This window comes from Oncorhynchus kisutch, linkage group LG20 (genome assembly GCF_002021735.2).
Source record: "Oncorhynchus kisutch isolate 150728-3 linkage group LG20, Okis_V2, whole genome shotgun sequence".
In the NCBI taxonomy this organism is placed as follows: Eukaryota; Metazoa; Chordata; class Actinopteri; order Salmoniformes; family Salmonidae; genus Oncorhynchus; species Oncorhynchus kisutch.
Genome location: NC_034193.2, coordinates 22,315,729 through 22,334,739, shown reverse-complemented (window position 1 = coordinate 22,334,739; position 19,011 = coordinate 22,315,729). Strand labels below are relative to the sequence as shown.

At 42.8% G+C, this 19,011-nt stretch overlaps 2 protein-coding genes across 6 annotated transcripts; both read right to left on the bottom strand.

Annotated features, from left to right (window-relative positions):
* Positions 1-1,448: 1,448 nt before the first annotated feature.
* Positions 1,449-6,998, bottom strand: decr2 (2,4-dienoyl CoA reductase 2, peroxisomal). 4 transcript variants are annotated; one of them, XM_020454438.2, is made up of 10 exons: positions 6,774-6,998; positions 6,053-6,173; positions 5,793-5,861; positions 5,332-5,383; positions 5,089-5,224; positions 3,865-3,989; positions 3,580-3,673; positions 3,276-3,380; positions 2,311-2,499; positions 1,449-1,903 (listed from the first exon to the last, which is right to left on the bottom strand). In XM_020454438.2, the coding sequence occupies exons 2-10, from the start codon at positions 6,148-6,150 to the stop codon at positions 1,869-1,871; spliced, it is 903 nt and encodes a 300-aa protein (XP_020310027.1). In that variant the 5' UTR covers positions 6,151-6,173; positions 6,774-6,998; the 3' UTR covers positions 1,449-1,868. The 4 variants fall into 4 exon arrangements, with proteins under 4 accessions (XP_020310027.1, XP_031655634.1, XP_020310028.1 ...); XM_031799774.1 differs by having other exon boundaries at positions 2,256-2,499; positions 6,053-6,169; positions 6,774-6,991; XM_020454439.2 differs by having other exon boundaries at positions 6,053-6,169; positions 6,774-6,991.
* A 976-nt stretch (positions 6,999-7,974) lies between these two features.
* On the bottom strand, positions 7,975-14,352 carry LOC109865732 (retinol dehydrogenase 13). 2 transcript variants are annotated; one of them, XM_020454136.2, is made up of 7 exons: positions 14,135-14,352; positions 13,746-13,864; positions 11,369-11,524; positions 11,090-11,194; positions 10,724-10,936; positions 10,464-10,565; positions 7,975-10,276 (listed from the first exon to the last, which is right to left on the bottom strand). In XM_020454136.2, exons 1-7 carry the CDS (start codon positions 14,197-14,199, stop codon positions 9,945-9,947), a joined length of 1,092 nt encoding a protein of 363 aa, XP_020309725.1. In that variant the 5' UTR covers positions 14,200-14,352; the 3' UTR covers positions 7,975-9,944. The 2 variants fall into 2 exon arrangements, with proteins under 2 accessions (XP_020309725.1, XP_031655575.1); XM_031799715.1 differs by lacking the exons at positions 13,746-13,864; positions 14,135-14,352 and adding an exon at positions 13,297-13,334.
* Positions 14,353-19,011: the final 4,659 nt, after the last annotated feature.

The following is a 19,011-nucleotide window of genomic DNA, read 5'->3' as shown; positions in this document are numbered from 1 at the left end:
CTGACAGGTGTATGAACTCGAGCACTCAGCCATGCAATCTCCATAGCCAAACATTGGCAGTAGAATGGCCTTACTTAAGAGCTGTCACACAACGGCTGTGTGCTGAAGCACTTAGCGTGTAAAAAAGTGTCTGTCCTCGGTTGCAACACTCACTAAAGAGTTCCAAACTGTCTCTAGAAGCAACGGCAGTACAATAACTGTTAATCGGGAGCTTCATAAAATGGACTTCCATGGCCGAGCAGCCATACACAAGCCTAAGATCACCATGCACAATGCCAAGCGTTGGCTGGAGTGGTGTAAAGCTCACTGCCATTGGACTCTGGAGCAGTGGAAATGCATTCTCTGGAGTATCACGCTTCATCATCTGACAGTCCGACTGACGAATCTGGGTTTGGTGGATGCTACCTGCCCAATGTATGGTGCCAACTGTAAAGTTTGGTGGAGGAGGGATAATGGTCTGGGGTTGTTTTTCATGGTTCGGGTTAGGGCCCTTACTTCCAGTGAAGGGAAATCTTAACGCTAAAGCACACAATGACATTCTGGACAATTCTGTGCTTCTAACATTGTGGCAACAGTCTGGGGAAGGCCCTTTCCTGTTTCAGAATGACAATGCCCCCATGCACAAAGTGAGGTCCATACAGAAATGGTTTTTGAAATTGGTGTAGAAGAACTTGACTGGCCTGCAGAGCCCTGACCTCAACCCCATCGAACACCTTTGGGATGAATTGGAACACTGACTGCGAGCCAGGCCTAATCGCCCAACATCAGTGCCCAACCTCACTAAAGCTCTGAATGGAAGCAAGTCTCCACAGCAATGTTCCAACATTTAGTGGAAAGCCTTCCCAGAAGAGTGGAGGCTGTTATAACAGCAAAGGGATGACCAACTCCATATTAATTCCCATGATTTTGGAATGAGATGTTCCAAGAGCAGGTGTCCACATACCTTTGGTAATGTAGTGTATTTTTACATCCATGGCCATGCACATTCTCCAAAAGACTTCAACTAGCACCAACAGTGATTGTGAGTGGTACCCAGCCTTTCTCATGTAGGCAATAGATTAAATGTTCTTGGTTTTCTTGGGCTTTGTTTAGCATAATAATGGTGAACGAATAATGTAAAGGGTATATTGGCAAGTTTAACATCTTAGCAACACAACACACATTGAATCCAAAGCAAAGGTCCCAATTTCTACTGCATTGTACGTTGGCGCCCCCCTCTGGCAGATTTTAATCAATGCATATTAATAATGTATTATCTTTCTGGCTATACTATTGGTGTTACTGTTTCATTCGCCATTTATCTAGAGCAATATGGTCATACAGTAGGGCATGCTATGTGAAAACTCAGTGTTTGCTTGGAGGATTCATTTTGAATACTCAATTTCAGTACATGTATGATGAGGTTAGAAAAGTGTTGTGATGTTTGAAATGGAGGCAGAGTTTTTAAATGTCATTATGTCAAGGTTTATTAGGAACATTTCTGGACATTGTGTATGGAAATTGTAAGTGCTTTACAATGTAATTTCAACAACTAGCCTACATGATTCAACAACTACAGAAGGCAATTTTACTAATCACGTTCATCAACATATTGATTCTTAATCCAAAGTAGTTATTGTATTTAGTCATTACAATTTTTTTAAATGGTGTGGATTAACTCATTATCCAACGCTTGAAACATGATTGGGCCAATCTATCTCATTTTCAACATGTGGCTGTGATGTGTCTTTTTAGGTCAATCATTTCCAGTCAATATTTGTGTTTACCTCCTATTGTCCACTTAACCACTATCAGCTATGGTAGCTTTCCAGTCTCAAAGATCATACATGGCAAATCCATAGATTTATATTTAGCAGATTCTTCACCATCTACTTGTCTCTCTTCAGTTCAGCTGACCAATAGCCTGAAAGCAAAATAAACACAATTTAATTTGAAGACAGTATCTGCATATCAAATAATAAGTTGATGCTTCTCTATCTAAAGTGTCCTTAGGCGAAAGGCCACAGAAGAAAATGAAACACAAGCCAGACAAATTAAGCAATCAGTTATTCCCAACTCAGGGCAAAACACTACCCCTATAACTATGCCACTTTACTCCAATCAATCAATCAAATTTGACATCAGCCGATGTCACAAAGTGCAGAAGAATATTTTTTCTAGATTAAAGATAAATGCACTCTACTTATCCACAACACACTTCACAACGTCCTCTTCCCCTACACCTACAGCTGCACCTCCTTCCCTGTACTACACACCTGGGACGGGGAGAGGGGCCGTGTCAGAGTTTAGCAGACTGAGAGGAAGCTATACCGAGCAGCATGGACACATCATTGGCTGAGGTGAGCCAGCTCCCGCCGTCAGCCACCATGATGTGGCCCGTCACATAGGAGGAGGCGCGGCTGGCCAGGAACAGCACGCTGTGGGCCATCTCAGTCTTGTTGCCTGCCCGCTGCAGCGGAATGGATGAGAAGGCGCCCATGCTGTCTGCTATGTTGCCACCTGAAGACAAGAGGGGAGGGGAGGGTGAGAACAAGTATTTGGGGCAAAGAAAAATGAGACTGAAGAGGACTTAATTTAGTTTACCTCTCCTAAGGCTCTGCTCTTTTTTTTTTATATCTTTTTTTAATTTTACCCCCTTTTCTCCCCACTTTCGTGGTATCCAATTGTTAGTAATTACTATATCTTGTCTCATCGCTACAACTCCCGTACAGGCTCGGGAGAGACGAAGGTCGAAAGTCATGCGTCCTCCGAAACACAACCCAACCAAGCTGCACTGCTTCTTAACACAGCGAGCATCCAACCTGGAAGCCAGCTGCACCAATGTGTCGGAGGAAACATCGTGCACCTGGCTACCTTGGTTGGCGCGCACTGCGCCCGGCCCGCCACAGGAGTCGCTGGTGCGCGATGAGACAATGATATCCCTACCGGCCAAACCCTCCCTAACCCGGACGACGCTAGGCCAATTGTTGCGGCTGGCTGCGACAGAGCCTGGGCGCGAACCCAGAGTCTCTGGTGGCACAGTCTCTAGACCACTACGCCACCCGGGAAGCCCCTAAGGCTCTGCTCTTGATAACTTTGACCTCACTAGCAGAGAAATAACACAGAATTACCCAGATCTACTTAAGTGTGTAATAAAACATACTTCATTAAAAGGTAGAGAGGAGTGGCAAGATTTATCACTAAAAAGTATGTGTGGCCATGTGTGAGTTTGGCTCACGGCTTAATCAAACCAAACATGTTTATCAAATCACAGCCAGGCAGCCACAGATCCTTACCCAGTCTATGGAAGCCCTCTGTCCCAGAAATAGGACCTGGTGCCAGGGTGTTAACCCTTACCCCACTTGGTCCCCATTCAACAGCCAGGTGCTTGGTCATGGCATCTGAGGGAGAGAGACGTGAAAAGAAAAAGAGTAGTGGGATGAATAAAGAGAGGGGAAGTTGTTAGTGGGCTTGCTGTTATATCTGAGAAATAGTGCTGACTCAAAAGACTACAGCTACTTCTACCAAATACATAGAACCACATAAAAACACAACAATATAGTTACAATCATAGAGTTATAACACTGTAACGTTTCTTACCGTTGGCAGCCTTGGCAGAGCCAGCATGCACCTGGAGAGCCTGACCCCTGTAGCCGAGGGTGGCAGAGATGTTTACAATGGCACCCCCGTGGTCCTGAACACAAACATCAGACATGATCAAGTCTATCTATCCATACATTTTACCAGAAGTATGACTATCTGAGGTAATAGCACAACAATGAAAAACAAACAGGAATATCCATGCAAGTCATGTGAAAAAGGTAGGTAGTTAGATTGAAGGAAATTGATTGAAAAATCTCAGTGCATACTGAGAGTGTACCGTACCTTGAACCACTTCTCATAGACCACCTTGCTGGTGTTAAATGTACCCATGGTGTCAATCTCCAGGACTGTCTTGAAGGCATTGAAGGAGAGGGAGATTGCAGGGCACAGGAAGTTTCCAGCAGCATCTATAAAATAAAATAGATCGCTAGACAGTTCCTTACATATTTTTTTTTACATTCATTTTTTTATTTCACCTTTATTCAACCAGGTAGGCAAGTTGAGAACACCTTTATTTAACCAGGTAGGCAAGTTGAGAACACCTTTATTTAACCAGGTAGGCAAGTTGAGAACAAGTTCTCATTTACAATTGCGACCTGGCCAAGATAAAGCAAAGCAGTTTGACATATACAACAACACAGAGTTACACATGGAGTAAAACAAACATACAGTCAATAATACAGTAGAAAGCATAAGTCTATATACAATGTGAGCAAATGAGGTGAAATAAGGGAGGTAAAGGCAAAAAAAATGTTTTAAAAGGCCATGGTGGCAAAGTAAATATAATACAGCAAGTTAAACACTGGAATGGTAGATTTGCAGTGGAAGAATGTGCAAGGTAGAGATAGAAATAATGGGGTGCAAAGGAGCTAAATAAATAAATAAATACAGTAGGGGGAGAGGTAGTTGTTTGGGCTAAATTATAGATGGGCCATGTACAGGTGCAGTAATCTGTGAGCTGCTCTGACAGCTGGTGCTTAAAGATAGTGAGGGAGATAAGTGTTTCCAGTTTCAGAGACTTTTGTAGTTCGTTCCAGTCATTGGCAGCAGGAGAACTGGAAGGAGAGGCGGCCAAAGGAAGAATTGGTTTTGGGGGTGACCAGAGAGATATACCTATTTCAAACAACCAACGTTAACACGTTTCCATTCAAAATTGGGTATTAAAAAGAAAATGTACAAATGTAAAGAAAGACTGAGATTGAAATGTTGTGAAATGCAAATCAAGTTATAAACGTAACAAAAACGATAAAAGCTAGAACAGATGATGACTTTGTGATCTGAAACAGGCCTATATGATAACAGTTGATAAAGAGAGATTGACATTGCTTGAGAAAATGTCATAATTTAAACAAAAATCACACTGCTTTCACCGCGACATGGCTTCTTAAAATCAATGTCGCACACAATTTCACAGCAGAGCCAATTTAATTTCCCCCCCATACCTACAATGTTGTTGTATGGGTGCATGTGCATGTTTGTCTGTGCACACGTGTGAGTTCTACATACTATTAATGAGGATATCAATCCTGCCCAGCTCTTTCAGCGTCTCGTCCACGGCAGCGGAGATGGTCTGGGGCTGTCGCACGTCAATGGTCAGAGGGAGACAGCGGCGTCCCGTCGCTGCCATCAGCTTCTTAGCAGCCTGGAAGAAAACATAGACGAGACATCAGCATGATAAATCAACATTTATTCAACATTTAATCAACATCGTTTTTGTTTGGTCTACTACACGATATAAGGGTAGCAGACCTCTGTCAGCTTTTCCAAGTTTCTGCTGGCAATCACTGTGTCACAGCCGTGCCTGAAAGAGACGAGAGGTGAGAGGTTAGGGGTGAGGTGCAAGGTGTTCCGTGTGTGATGACATGCGGCATAAGGTTTTAGTTGCCTCTAATGGTGGTTTGCGGATGACACAAGTAAGCTATAGGTAGAACACAGTGGCATGAGGTGAGCAGTCCCAGGTGTAGGCAGGGTAAAGGCCAAGGGAATGTGATAGATGAGGGGTGAGGGGAGCAGGGACATGTCAAGTGAAAGGTGCAAGGTTAAGGCTGAGATCATGTGATGTACCAGAAAGCCAAACGTGACAAGGTCTTAGGTGAAGAGTAACATGCTCTATAGGTCAAAGAAGATAGGCAGTGATAACCCAACCAGAGGGTTAAGGTACAGTCTCAGGGAGCATGGAGTAGTACGTCAAGAGACTCCAGGTACAGTACCTCATGAGCACTTCAGCTATGCGCAGTCCAATTCCAGTTCCCCCTCCAGTTATGAACGCCACTTGGTCTCTGTGAAAAGATATTGTTAAAAATTTATGTACAGTACCAGTATTATACAGAGTGCCCTATGTCATCTTTTCCTATTACATCACTTAAGGTAATAACATTTCCCTATAAAATCTACTGGCCATTGCTTTTGTTCCAAATGACAATGCACAGCTCAAGTACAGTTGGTACGTTAAGGTTGTATTTCCACTTACTTGAGTAAATCTGGACTGTAAATGTGAGTGTATGAAGTCATGCAGTCATCTGTGTCTACATCCTCAGGCAAATCTCTCACCCTCTGTGGCGCTGCCATACTGATGTTCCAAAGGTGCCTGGCTGGAACAAAAATATACATTTATTACACTTCTAAGGCACACTTTGTGCTATGTAGCAATCGCTGGGACATATGCTGCATTGCAGACTGCAGCGGAAGATGCATGGAAGAATTTAAAGTTGACAAAGTAAAGTCAAAGATTTTTTTATAACCCAAAGATAGACCACAGCCAATCGTTTCCAATGGTAGACAATTAATCATAGTGGGCAGAACAAGCACGAACTAACGAGATCCTATTGGCGCGTTCTAGCATGTATTTGCATATTTCAGTTAGGGAACGCTTAGCCTGAATCTCAATTCGCCCTTGCACTTACAAAACAACGCAATTTTTTTTTGAAACTTTGGCAAAAAGTACTATGTTCGTAACATATTTTAGTTTTGGGAACAGAAAACTGTATTGAGATCAAACGTTTCATCGATGAGGAAATTTGCAGAATCTCGTCCAAAATTCATCTCGCTCCGTCTTCTCCCACTGCCGGCCACTGGGCTTCCTCTCATCACCATATTTGGTGTTGAGTGGAAACGCCAACCGGATGCTTCAGATTTCTACATCCGGTAAAACATCTGGCTTATTGTTCTCTCTATGGTAAAGTTGCACTCACCGACAGTGTTGTTGTGTTTTTCCTGTTGTAGCTTCTCCTCTGTAATGACACCGCCTCACAAACGTCTCTTGACGACCAAATGCACTATGTTGCAGATTAACTTCACAAATTGCGACCCAAGACGTTTACAAATTCACTAAATTGTCAAACAGCAAATTTGCTCTCTGGTCATGAAAATACTGTACTTTGAACCTATTTTTTTGTGAAACGACAAGTGCATTTTGGGATGTGTAGTTCAAGAGAGTCTGTTCAAGAGCGCAAACGTCATACTCATGCTGTCATCCATGCAGAGGATAGAACATGTGTTCTTTGCTTATTCATAAAAATACTGGGATAGAATATCTAGTGTTGTTTTTTCTGTTGAGATGCTTAAATAATACAATATATATATATATATATATATATATATATATATATGCAACATGCAATAATTTCAACAATTTTACTGAGTTACATTTCATATAGGGAAATCAGCCAATTGAAATTAATTCATTAGGTTCTAATTTATCGGTTTCCCATGACTGGGCAGGGGTGCAGCCATGTGTGGGCCTGGGAGGGCAGTCTGAAGTGCTCGTGTGCAATAGTCTGTGAAGTGCCCTTGCACTACTAAACACCATAAAAAAAACTTTGGCAAAAATGTAAGTATACTAAACACATTTCCCATGACTGGACAGGGACGCAGCCATGGGTGTTAGTTTTTCTCCACAAAATGGCTTTATTACAAAAATAAATACTCCTCAGTTTAATTTGGATGACTGGTGTCAGACGATCCCGCAGGTGAAGCCGGATGTGGAGGTCCTTGGCTGAGGTAGTTACACTTGATCTGCGGTTGTGAGGCCGGTTAGACGTACTGCCAAATTCTCTAAAACTATGTTAGAAGAGGTTTATGGTAAAGAAATTAACATTACATTCTCTGGCAACAGCTCTGGGGGACATTCTTGCAGTCAGCATGCCAATTGCACATTCCCTCAAAACTTGAGACATCTGTGGCATTGTGTTGTGTGACAAAACTGCACATTTTAGAGTGGCCTTTTATTGTCCCCAGCACACGGTGCCTGTAACGACCACGCTGTTTAATCAGCTTCTTGATATGCCACACCTGTCAGGTGGATGGATTATCTTGGCAAGGAAATGCTCACTAACAGGGATGTAAATAAATTTGTGCACACAATTTGAGAGAAATAAGCTTTTTGTGCATAGGGAACATTTCTGTAATCTTTTATTTCAGGTCATGAAACATAGGACCAAAACATGTTGCGTTTACATTTTTGTTCAGTATACAAATGCCTCAAGGCTCACACAGACATGATAGACATGTTTCTAAATTCTACCACAAGGCAAGAATGAATAAATCACTGCAGAACCTTCAGATAAGATACAGAAACAAAAAGGTCATTGTTTTCATTGTCAAAAGTGTTTCCATAACACCATATTCTAGATGGCCATTAAAGAATATGATTTTGTATGTTTGTGCATGTTTAGGGAGAGCAATAACAGTGTCTCTTTTATGGCCCTTCACAACCATATGTTAAAGTCTTTCTGGTATTCCACTTTACAAAACATTACCTGCTTTTCCAAATCAGAGGGATGTGGAAAACCCTTGATCTCCTATTACCCTCAGCTTTTTAGGGTGGCACCAGGGAGTGTCATTGCTGGTAAACTGACACCAGATTTGGCTGGTGAACGGTATTAGTTTCCAGGGATCGATGCTCATCAGAGTACATTCAGATGGTGGATGTCTTTCTCTCAATCTGAATTTAGGGATTTTATTGACAGGAAGAGCCCTGTGAAATGGATCCCTCCGAGAGTTCAGGGCTAATATATCCAAAGCACTTAAGCTGTGTGTATGCCAACAGTATCCATTAATGCATGCCAGCCTGGACAGTTTTATCAACAGTTTTCTGACTCCAGATAGTGAGGTGATGTGTTGTTATAAAGCAACAATGTAGCTACAGGAAAACATCAAGACATGTAAGTAACATATTTTTGGTGAGACGCAGTCAAAGCTTGCAGAAGCTCTGTGGGGGGGTTAAGAAATGTTTTCTTTGGTCTCCATTTTCTTCATTACATAAGTGGTCAAAATGTGTTGCCCTCAGTTTGATAGCTCACCACCAGGTGGTGGTAATTGGCAGATTACAGTTTTTAAAACACTGCCTGTAGAATGCTAACCCTCTTCCTCACAAACGATTAATAATACATAAACCAGCCCAAACAAACATGACAGGGTTAAAGCATAAATACAGCTCCAGATTCCACAGTATGTGCTTATCTTAATCATGTCTTAAAGAAATCCGAGAATATATATATATTTTTTAAGTTTGGGATCTATAATGCGACTCTAGGTATCTCATTATTGCGTATCCACTTTTCTGATTCCGACTTTCACTCTAGTATTGTTAGATTAGCTCAGTGAATAATAGTATAATCAATGATAAGCAACTGCTTCTCCCGAGTGGCGCAGTGGTCTAAGGCACTGCATCTCAGTGCAAGAGGCGTCACTACAGTCCCAGGGTCGAATCCAGGCTGTATCACATCCAGCTGTGATTGGGAGTCCCATTAGACGGCGCACAATTGGCCCATGGTCGTCCGGAGAAAGCCGTCACTGTAAATAAGATTTTTTTCTTAACAGACTTGCCTAGTTAAATAAATGTTAAAAATGTAAAAAATAATATGACAGGGGAACCATTTCCCTTGAGCCTCATCATGGCCAGATGAGGCAACATTATACTTTACTCATTACAATACATGCAGTGAACTTGAGCCTGTGTGTTCAGTTCATAACACATTACAACTGTTTTAATAACAGTGATTTCCATCTCCTTCTGTCTCAGAGTATCTGGGCATGAAAGGTTTCCATAATTATTCATTAAAATATAACTTGACATTGGTTGGAATGAAAACCTGCTCCCTCTGGAACCTACTGTAAGCCAACACTCACTGTGATGTTGGACAAGTCACTCTTGTATCATTGCCTCGATAACATCTCCAGATGTATGGACATTGGACAAGCAGGTGAAATCAAGCATTAGTCTGTAGCATATGCATATGTCTCACGAGCCATAATCGAAATCTCCAGCTAGCTCCGATTTCATATTGTACATGCTCTTGTCAAGAGAAAATGGCGCCTATGCAAAGTCAACCGTTCACTGTGACTTCTTTCCATATCAGGGCTCATACTCCAGGGTTCATTCCTGTTTGCTCAAGCGCTGACAGTGAGTGCTTGGCTATGATCTTTGTGTCTGGGTCTGTGCTGGGCTTCTCTTGGGCCCTATTTGAGGCTGGCACTGCTGCTGATGCTGCCTGCTCCAGCCCCATCAGCCTGGCACTGGCCTCCCACAGCCTCCGGGACACCTCCTGGTCGAGGGCCTTGGGTGCTGGCTCCTTCTCTATCATGACGTCGTAGTAGCAGCCCGTAACCCCCTCCAACTCCTCGGCCACAGCCAGATAGACACTAGGCTGTGCCCCCAGCTCTGGCCCCTTCACCAGGAGGGTGAAGAACGGACCTTCAGGGAGAGGCAGAGACATTAGGGGTCATTTGAAGCATTTTGTGAATAACTTTTCCTGAGAGATTGGGAGCTTCAACTATGACCTACTGAGCCTATTAATCTAAACTGATATGATGGTTTAGCAAACATTTTCACGTGAGTGGATCTCCAAGTGTAATAGACAATGAGAAGGCGGCGGACTCACTGAGCACTGAGCTGGAGAACTGCGATTGGTGGAGGCCAGTGTGTCTCCCCAGCTCTGTGGCAACAACCCCGGGGTGTAGGCAATTCACAGTGACCCCAGTACCTGTCACAACAAAGATTAACAACACAGTAATCAATACTGTAATCAATGGAAAATACAAACCCAACAACACAAAAATAACAAACCTACCCAAACAGAGGACAAACCTATCCACCCACACAGAGAACACACACACACATACACAGAGCTACTGGACTTACCTTCTAGCCTTTGGGCCAGTTCTCTTGTGAATAGAACGTTGGCGAGTTTGCTTTGGCAGTAGGCCCGTTTGGTGTCAAACTTCTTATTGTCCCAGTTGAGGTCATTGAAATCGATCTCCCCGACGATGTGGGCAAGAGAGGTCAGGTTGACCACTCTGCTAGGGGCAGAGTCCTTCAGCTTTTCCAGCAGCAGATTGGTCAGCAAGAAGTGACCTGAAGAAACAGAGGAACACAGTAACATGAACATATGACAATGCCCATATTCTCCTATATTATAGCTATGTATTTATAATACAATGTAAAGCAACAGTACGAAATAAAACCCTGCAGAAAGTGCACACTACTTGGGAGTAGTCAGGAACATACCTAAATGGTTCACTCCAAACTGTATGTCAAACCCATCCTCTGTCTTCCCTGCTGGACATCTCATTACGCCTGCATTGTTTATCAGCACATCCACATGAGTTTCCTCTGCAATGACATGAAGAAAACACACACACAGAGAGACACAGAGAGAAACACAGAGAGAAAGAGAGAGACACACACACACACCATTGTCTGGGTGTAGCTCAACTCATAAAGTGGCCGTTACTTCCAATGGGTCTCATTTGAGTTGATGTCTCTCCAGTGCGTATTTTAACTGACCTTGGTTGACTCTCTCTGCAAACTGGCGGATGGAATTGATGGAGGCCAGGTCTATGTGGCGTGCGTAAACATGAGGATTCAGTGTCTGCCCCCGAATCTCTTTGGCAGCCGCCTCACATTTCTCCATATCCCTGCACCCCATAATGATTCGACCACCTGATTGGATGGAAAAGGATAGAAAATGGGAAAGAGTAGCTACGGTTGAAGTCGGAAGTTTACATACACTTAGGTTGTATTCATTAAAACTCATTTTTCAACCACTCCACAAACTTCTTGTCAACAAACTATAGTTTTAGCAAGTCGGTTAGGACATCTACTTTGTGCATGACAAGTCATTTTTCCAACAATTGTTTACAGACAGATTATTTCACTTAAAATTCACTGTATCACAATTCCGGTGGGTCAGAAGTTTACATGCACTAAGTTGACTGTGCCTTTAAACAGCTTGGAAAATTCCAGAAAATTATGTCATGGCTTTAGAAGCTTCTGATCATTTGAGTCAATTAGCGGTGTATCTCTGGATGTATTGGGAAATCAATGGGAAAATCAAAAGAAATCAGCCAAGACTATAGAAAAAAAATTGTAGACCTCCACAAGTCTGGTTCATCCTTGGGAGCAATTTCCAAATGCCTGAAGGTACCACGTTCATCTGTACAAACAATAGTATGCAAGTATAAACACCATGGGACCACGCAGCCATCATACCGCTCAGGAAGGAGACGCGTTCTGTCTCCTAGAGATGAACGTACTTTGGTGCGAAAAGTGCAAATCAATCCTAGAACAACAGCAAAGGACCTTGTGAAGATGCTGGAGGAAAGTATCTATATCCACAGTAAAACGAGTCATATATAGATATAACCTGATAGGTCGCACAGCAAGGAAGAAGCCACTGCTCCAAAACTGCAATAAAAAAGCCAGACTACGGTTTGCAACTGCACAATGGGACAAAGGTCATACTTTTTGGAGAAATGTCTTCTGGTCTGAGGAAACAAAAATATAACTGTTTGGCCATAATGACCATCGTTATGTTTGGAGGAAAAAGGGGAAAGCTTGCAGGCCGAAGAACAGCATCAAAACTGTGAAGCACGGGGGTGGCAGCATCATGTTGTGGGGGTGCTTTGCTGCAGGAGGGACTGGTGCACTTCACAAAATAGATGGCATCATGAGGTAGGGAAATTATGTGGATATATTGAAGCAACATCTCAAGACATCAGTAAGGAAGTTAAAGCTTGGTCGCAAATTGGTCTTCCAAATGGACAATGACCTCAAGCATACTTCCAAAGTTGTGGCAAAATGGCTTAAGGACAAAAAAGTCAAGGTATTGGAGTGGCCAACACAAAGCCCTGACCTCAATCCCATTTACAATTTGTGGGCAGAACTGAAAAAGCGTGTGCGAGCAAGGAGACCTACAAACCTGACTCAGTTACACCATCTCTGTCAGGAGGAATGGGCCAAAATTCACCCAACTTATTGTGGGATGCTTGTGAAAGGATACACAAAACATTTGACCCAAGTTAAACAATTTAAAGGCAATGCTACCAAATACTAATTGAGTGCATGTAAACTTCTGACCCACTGGGAATGTGATGAAAGAAATAAAATCTGAAATAAATCACTCTATTCTGAAATGTCACATTCTTCAAATAAAGTGGTGATCCTAACTGACCTAAGACAGGGAATTGTCACTTAGATTAAATGTCAGGAATTGTGAAAAACTGAGTTTAAATGTATTTGGCTAAGGTGTATGTAAACTTCCGACTTCAACTGTAGGTAACTCATTATTAATACTAAGGTCGTTCTGGTTGTTTTCTCAAGCAATTATGGTTGCTTGAATTACTTGTAACAACTAGCCAATCACACAATAGTAAAGACAAACATTACATAATAATAGTAAAACTATAATAATAGCCAGTGTGTCACGTTCTGACCTTAGTTCCTTTGTTTTGTCTTTGTTTTAGTATGGTCAGGGCGTGAGTTGGGGTGGGCAGTCTGTTTGTTTTCCTATGTTGGTTTCTGTGTTCTCAATCAGAGGCAGGTGTCGTTAGTTGTCTCTGATTGAGAATCATACTTAGGTAGCCTTTTTCCACCTGTGTTTCGTGGGTGTTTATTTTCTGTCTTTGTGTATGTCGCCAGACAGGACTGTTTCGGTTTTCGTTCGGTCACTTTGTTTTTTTTGTATTTCAGTGTTCAGTTTACATCATGAACACTTACCACGCTGCAAATTGATCCTCCGATCCTTCTCAGAAGAGGAGGACGAGATCCCTTACAGTGACCAAAATGGAATATAATTGCATTGTCTAAATATGTGGCCTACTAACAAGCCCTTGCGTAAAATAAGTGGTTAGTTGTCGCTATGATGTAGCCAAATTCTCTGTACCTCTCTTGGCCAGTTCTTTGGCTGTCTCTTTACCAATCCCTGTGTTGGCTCCTGTTATGACCACGGTCTTCCCTGGAATTTTAGCCTTACTGGGACAAGGGCCTCCAGTAACATGGTTCCTATGGGGAGAATGACACAATCATAATTCAGAGTGACACTCAAGCTGTAAGAGATGGTTTAGAAAGGTTTTGGCTACACATTACAACATGCAATGTTAAGTAGCACTGTGCATTATATATCTTTAACTGTGACTGGCAGTTTCATTACATCAAACCCCTGATGGATTGGGGAGCTTTGTCATAAGACTACAGAAGCATCAGCGGATGGCAAAAGGTATAGTTGTTAGGATTCTTCTAGCTTTTTGAGAAGGAATTTCTTTGGCGACTCACTTCAATAAAACAGCGGACCCAAACACTGTTCCAAAGACCGAGACGGGCAGAATATATTTGCTCATCGTTTTTCGAAGGTTTACAAACAAATAACATAAGACAGGTTATAAAACTGCGAACAAACAGGAGACTTTCATAATATCCTCATGGACAAGGTTAAAGGCGCACGGTAATACACGTCAACCAGTTCACAGGCGTCTGACCAATCACAACGAAAACATTCGCCAATAGCATTATGGGATTTATAGTGTAATACTTTAAAAAAATATATAACTGCGTTTACTATCATGTACGACAAAATGTTGAAAGTGCTATGGAGAGAAATAGTAATTACGTATTTTTGTAGGCACTAACTCCACAATGGTCAGTTGGACAAAGCTTATGGGGAATTTAATGGCGTTTTGTAGGATAAACCCCCGAAATTAAGGTCTGTGTTCAACACAGGCTTAGGAGATCTTATACATTTTGTTCTATGACATAATCTTAATCAGCTAGAGAGGAAGAGCTAGGCCCAATTCAGCGGAGATGCATCCACCAATCCAAAGAAAGGATAGGCAGGAACTAGACAGCCCATAGTGCTGCCTTGTGGACAATGACTCCAATTATTAGGGCCAAAAACGAAACTTAAGAACCAGAAGTATAAAAATAGCACATATAGAACAGATCTACTTCTTCTTAGACTTGCTTTCAATGAGAATGACAGATTTATAACTCACATGTGCCCAAAATATACATATGGCAGCTTTAACCACAGAATTAGTCATTAGAATACTTAATAGGATCTCTATGATGTTAACATTCTAATTCAGCAAATTAAGAAGAACTAGGCTTACTTGCTATTAAATCAAAGTCTTTGGACTAGGTGTCCCAACTGACGAATACCCCTGCAGAAGCCTGAAGTGCGGTGTGACATTTTGATATTCCCACTCGTGATGGGTTATAAACCCGATGTCTGTGCATGTTTCCCAACTGTTCATTTTTTGTATCGATGTCAGTTTTTTGTGCTTTTTAAGAACAAGCATCAATGAAGTCTTTGTGAAAGTGTAGCACTAGCTCTACAGCTGCACCATTGAGAGCATCTTGACTGGCTGCATCACCTCTTGGTACGGCAACTGCAAGGCACCCGACCACAAGGTGCTACACAGGGTGGTGAGTACGGCCCAGTACATCACTGGGGCCAAGCTCCCTGCCATCCAGAACCTCTATACCAGGAGGTGTCAGAGGAAGGCCCAAACTATTGTCAAAGGTTCCAGCAACCCAAGCCATAGAATTTTCCCTCTGCTACCGCACGGCAAGCGGTAACAGTGCACCAAGTCTGGAACCAACAGAACAGCTTCTACCCCCAAGCCATAAGAACGCTAAACAAGACTGCTAAATAAATGATCAAATGGCTACCCAGAATACCTGTATTGACCCTTTTTTTGCATTAACTCTCTTGCATTGACTCTATGCACACACACTGGACTCCACCTACACACTCACACATACTTACACTGACACACCAACACATACATACACACCGCTGGAGGCTGCTGAGGGGAGGACGGTTCATAATAATTGCTGCAATGGAGGAAATGGAATGGCATCAAACACATGGAAACGATGTGTTTAATGTATTTGATACCATTCCACCTATTCCGTTCGAGCCATTACCACGAGCCCGTCCTCCACCAATTAAGGTGCCACCAACCTCCTGTGATAAACACACACACTACATATGCCCACACACATATAACACGCACAAATGCATACTGATGCCACACAAACACTCACACTCATACACACACACACTTTTCATACTCACCACACACTGCTGCTGCTGTTTATTATCGTTCCTGTCCCCTAGTCACTTTAGCACTACTATATGTACATAACTAACTCAATTACCTCCTACCCCTGCACATCAACTCGGTACTCGTACTCCCTGTATAAAGCCATGTTATTTTTTTACTTGTTATTGTTTTTCGTTATTCACTGTGTATTTATTCCTCATGTCACTATTTATATTTTTTATCTTTAGCTCTGCATTGTTTGAAAAGGATCCGTAAGTAAGAAATTCACTGTTAGTCTACACCTGCTGTTTACGAAACATGTGCCAAATAACATTTGATTTGAATAGGTGGTTATTGTACTAACCTCTACTGTAGGTGATACACTTTCTCTGGTAAGTGCCTTTAAAAAAAACTTGAACAGTCACACCCACACAGGGCTTTGGTCCAGTGCAAACAAAATACATTTTTGGCTTTTATTATTCTTTCCTTATTATGGCTCTAATGCCATTATTATGACCTCTCTCTCTCTCTCTCTCTCTCTCTCTCTCTCTCTCTCTCTCTCTCTCTCTCTCTCTCTCTCTCTCTCTCTCTCTCTCTCTCTTGCTCTCACTCACTCTCTCTATCTCTCTCTCTCTCTCTCTCTCTCTCTCTCTCTCTCTCTCTTGCTCTCACTCTCTCTTGCTCTCACTCTCTCTATCTCTCTCTGGTACAGGGTGACCCCCTGTCTGCATTGTACATTAGGACATGTCTTATTGATGTTCTCTAAAGAGATGCTGATGATCCCAGACACGTCCTCTCAAGCTGACCCAACATCAGTGGAGTAAACAAGTCTCCTATGCTGTCAGAACAGCTCAGTGTCTGAGCCACATTTATAACCAGGGGCGCAACTTTCACCGGGGACAGGGGGGAAATGTCCCCCCCATATTCTGAAATTGCATTTTCGTCTCCCCAGTTTTATCATTGGAATGTGATAACAAAACGAGGCAACGGTGTGTTTTAGGACCATGCGGACACCCCCGAGCGGTCGAATAGGCTGTTTGGAGTGTTTATCCGACTGGATAAAAATATATATTTAAAAAATTATGTCCCCCACCACTTCTAAAACCAAAGTTGCACCCCTGTTTATAACACACATCTAAGCTCTCCATATCTAGACCACCCTCCCCTTGAACACTCTCCTCTTGTTATATAACACTGGGACATTACAAACAATTTATGGGGTAAGGATGGATATCCACAGACCTTCTTGCACTGGCAATAGGAAATAGAGAGAGACAATAAAGGTTAGGAAGATTATATTTCATGATGACATTTTTTGCCAAGCTTTGATTTATTTTCAGAGGAATTAGAGAACAAATGTAAGCATGACAGGCCACTGATGTTATTATATCCTTTTAGAAAGAAAAACAGTGCAGTGAAACAGTCCACTGTTTTATAGTTCACTTTGGGGAACAAGAAAACAAGTTTGAGAACAGAGAGAAAGGAGGCCACCCCTGTAAATGAGAGGAAGAGGTGACACACAAAAGTGAAAACTAGGACAAGAGCAATGAAGGTCTGGTGTCTGAAAAAAGAGGAGAGAGAGAGATGGAGGAAGGAAGGAAGGATACAGAGCAACTTCTCTGGAGAGAGAAAGAGTGTGAGAGAGAGAGAGGGAGAGAGGGGAGAGCAGACAAGTAGTGTTGCTCTATTTGTTCACGGCTCAAGCCCCCCTGGACTTACTTGACCCACACCGCTCCCTTTTGTCAGTCCACAGTACTTGACCTTCAACATGATTTATGACAGCCTAGTTCTCACTCTCTGCCTCACTGCTTCTTGCCCAATTCCCAAAGAGTGTGAGAAGTCTTGAACCTCTCAAAAGGTGAGATCATCGAACTGATGATACTTGATCAAATAACTGTCTTTTCAATACATGTTACTTAAACAGGAAAAGACTGCAATAGAATACAATAGAGGTCACTGATATTGTTTCAAGACATAGGTAGAGGCAGACATACTCTCAGTACTGACATACACTCACCGAACAGTTTTATTAGGTACGCCCATCTAGTACCGGGTCGGATGCCCCTTTGCCACCAGAACAGACTGAATTCTTGGGGGCATTCTACAAGGTGTCAGAATCGTTCCCCAGGGACCTTGGTCCTTGCTGACGCGATGGCATCACACAGTTGCTGCAGATTGGACGACAGCACATTCATGCTGCGAGCAGCCCGTTCCATTTCATCCGAAAGATGCTCTATTGGGTTGAGATCTGGGGACTGCTCAGGCCACTCAAGTTAACTGAACTTGCTGTCATGTTCCAGGCCATGTTTTTTTCCCTCCTCAATTGTCCAGTGTTGGTGATCGCTGGAGCCGCTTCTTCTTGTTTTTAGCTGATAGGAGTGGAACCCGGGGTGGTCATCTACTGCGTTAGCCCATCCATGACGGAGGAGTTGTGCATTCCGAGATGCCATTCTGCACACCACTGTTGTACTGCGCCGTTATTTGTCTGTTTGTGGCCCGTCAGTTAGCTTGCACGATTCTTTCCATTCTCCTTAGACCTATGTCATCAACAAAGTGTTTTCGCCCACAGGACCTCATCTGACTGGATGTTTCATGTTTGTGGCAAAATTCTCGGTAACACTTTGACACTGTCGTGCGTAAAAATCCCAGGAAGGCGGACGTTTCTGAGATACTGGGTCCGGCGAGCCTGGCACCGACGATCATACCACGATCAAAGTTACTTAGGCCACTCTTTTTCCCCCTTCTAATGTTCTATCGAACAGTAACTGAGTGCCTCAATGCCTGTCTGCCTGTTTTATATAGCAAGCCATGGCCAGGCGAGTCACTGTCTGTAGGAGCGATCCATTTTCGTGAACGGGGTGGTGTACCTAATAAACTGGCCGTGTAGTTGTTACAGAGGCTGAAGCTCCTTTTTCTTCCCTCTTCCCGTGGGCTGATCCAGTCCTGGTTATGTGTGTAACCAGCTTATCTTCTGCACCTTGTAGGCCTAGGCTGTCTTAGTTCTGGAGCAGTGGGTCTTGAGTGGAACAAATGGCCAGCCTGAGGGGGATATGGCGACGACGAGTTCCCAACCGTTCAACTCCTCTACTCGTCAACCTTTCTGAT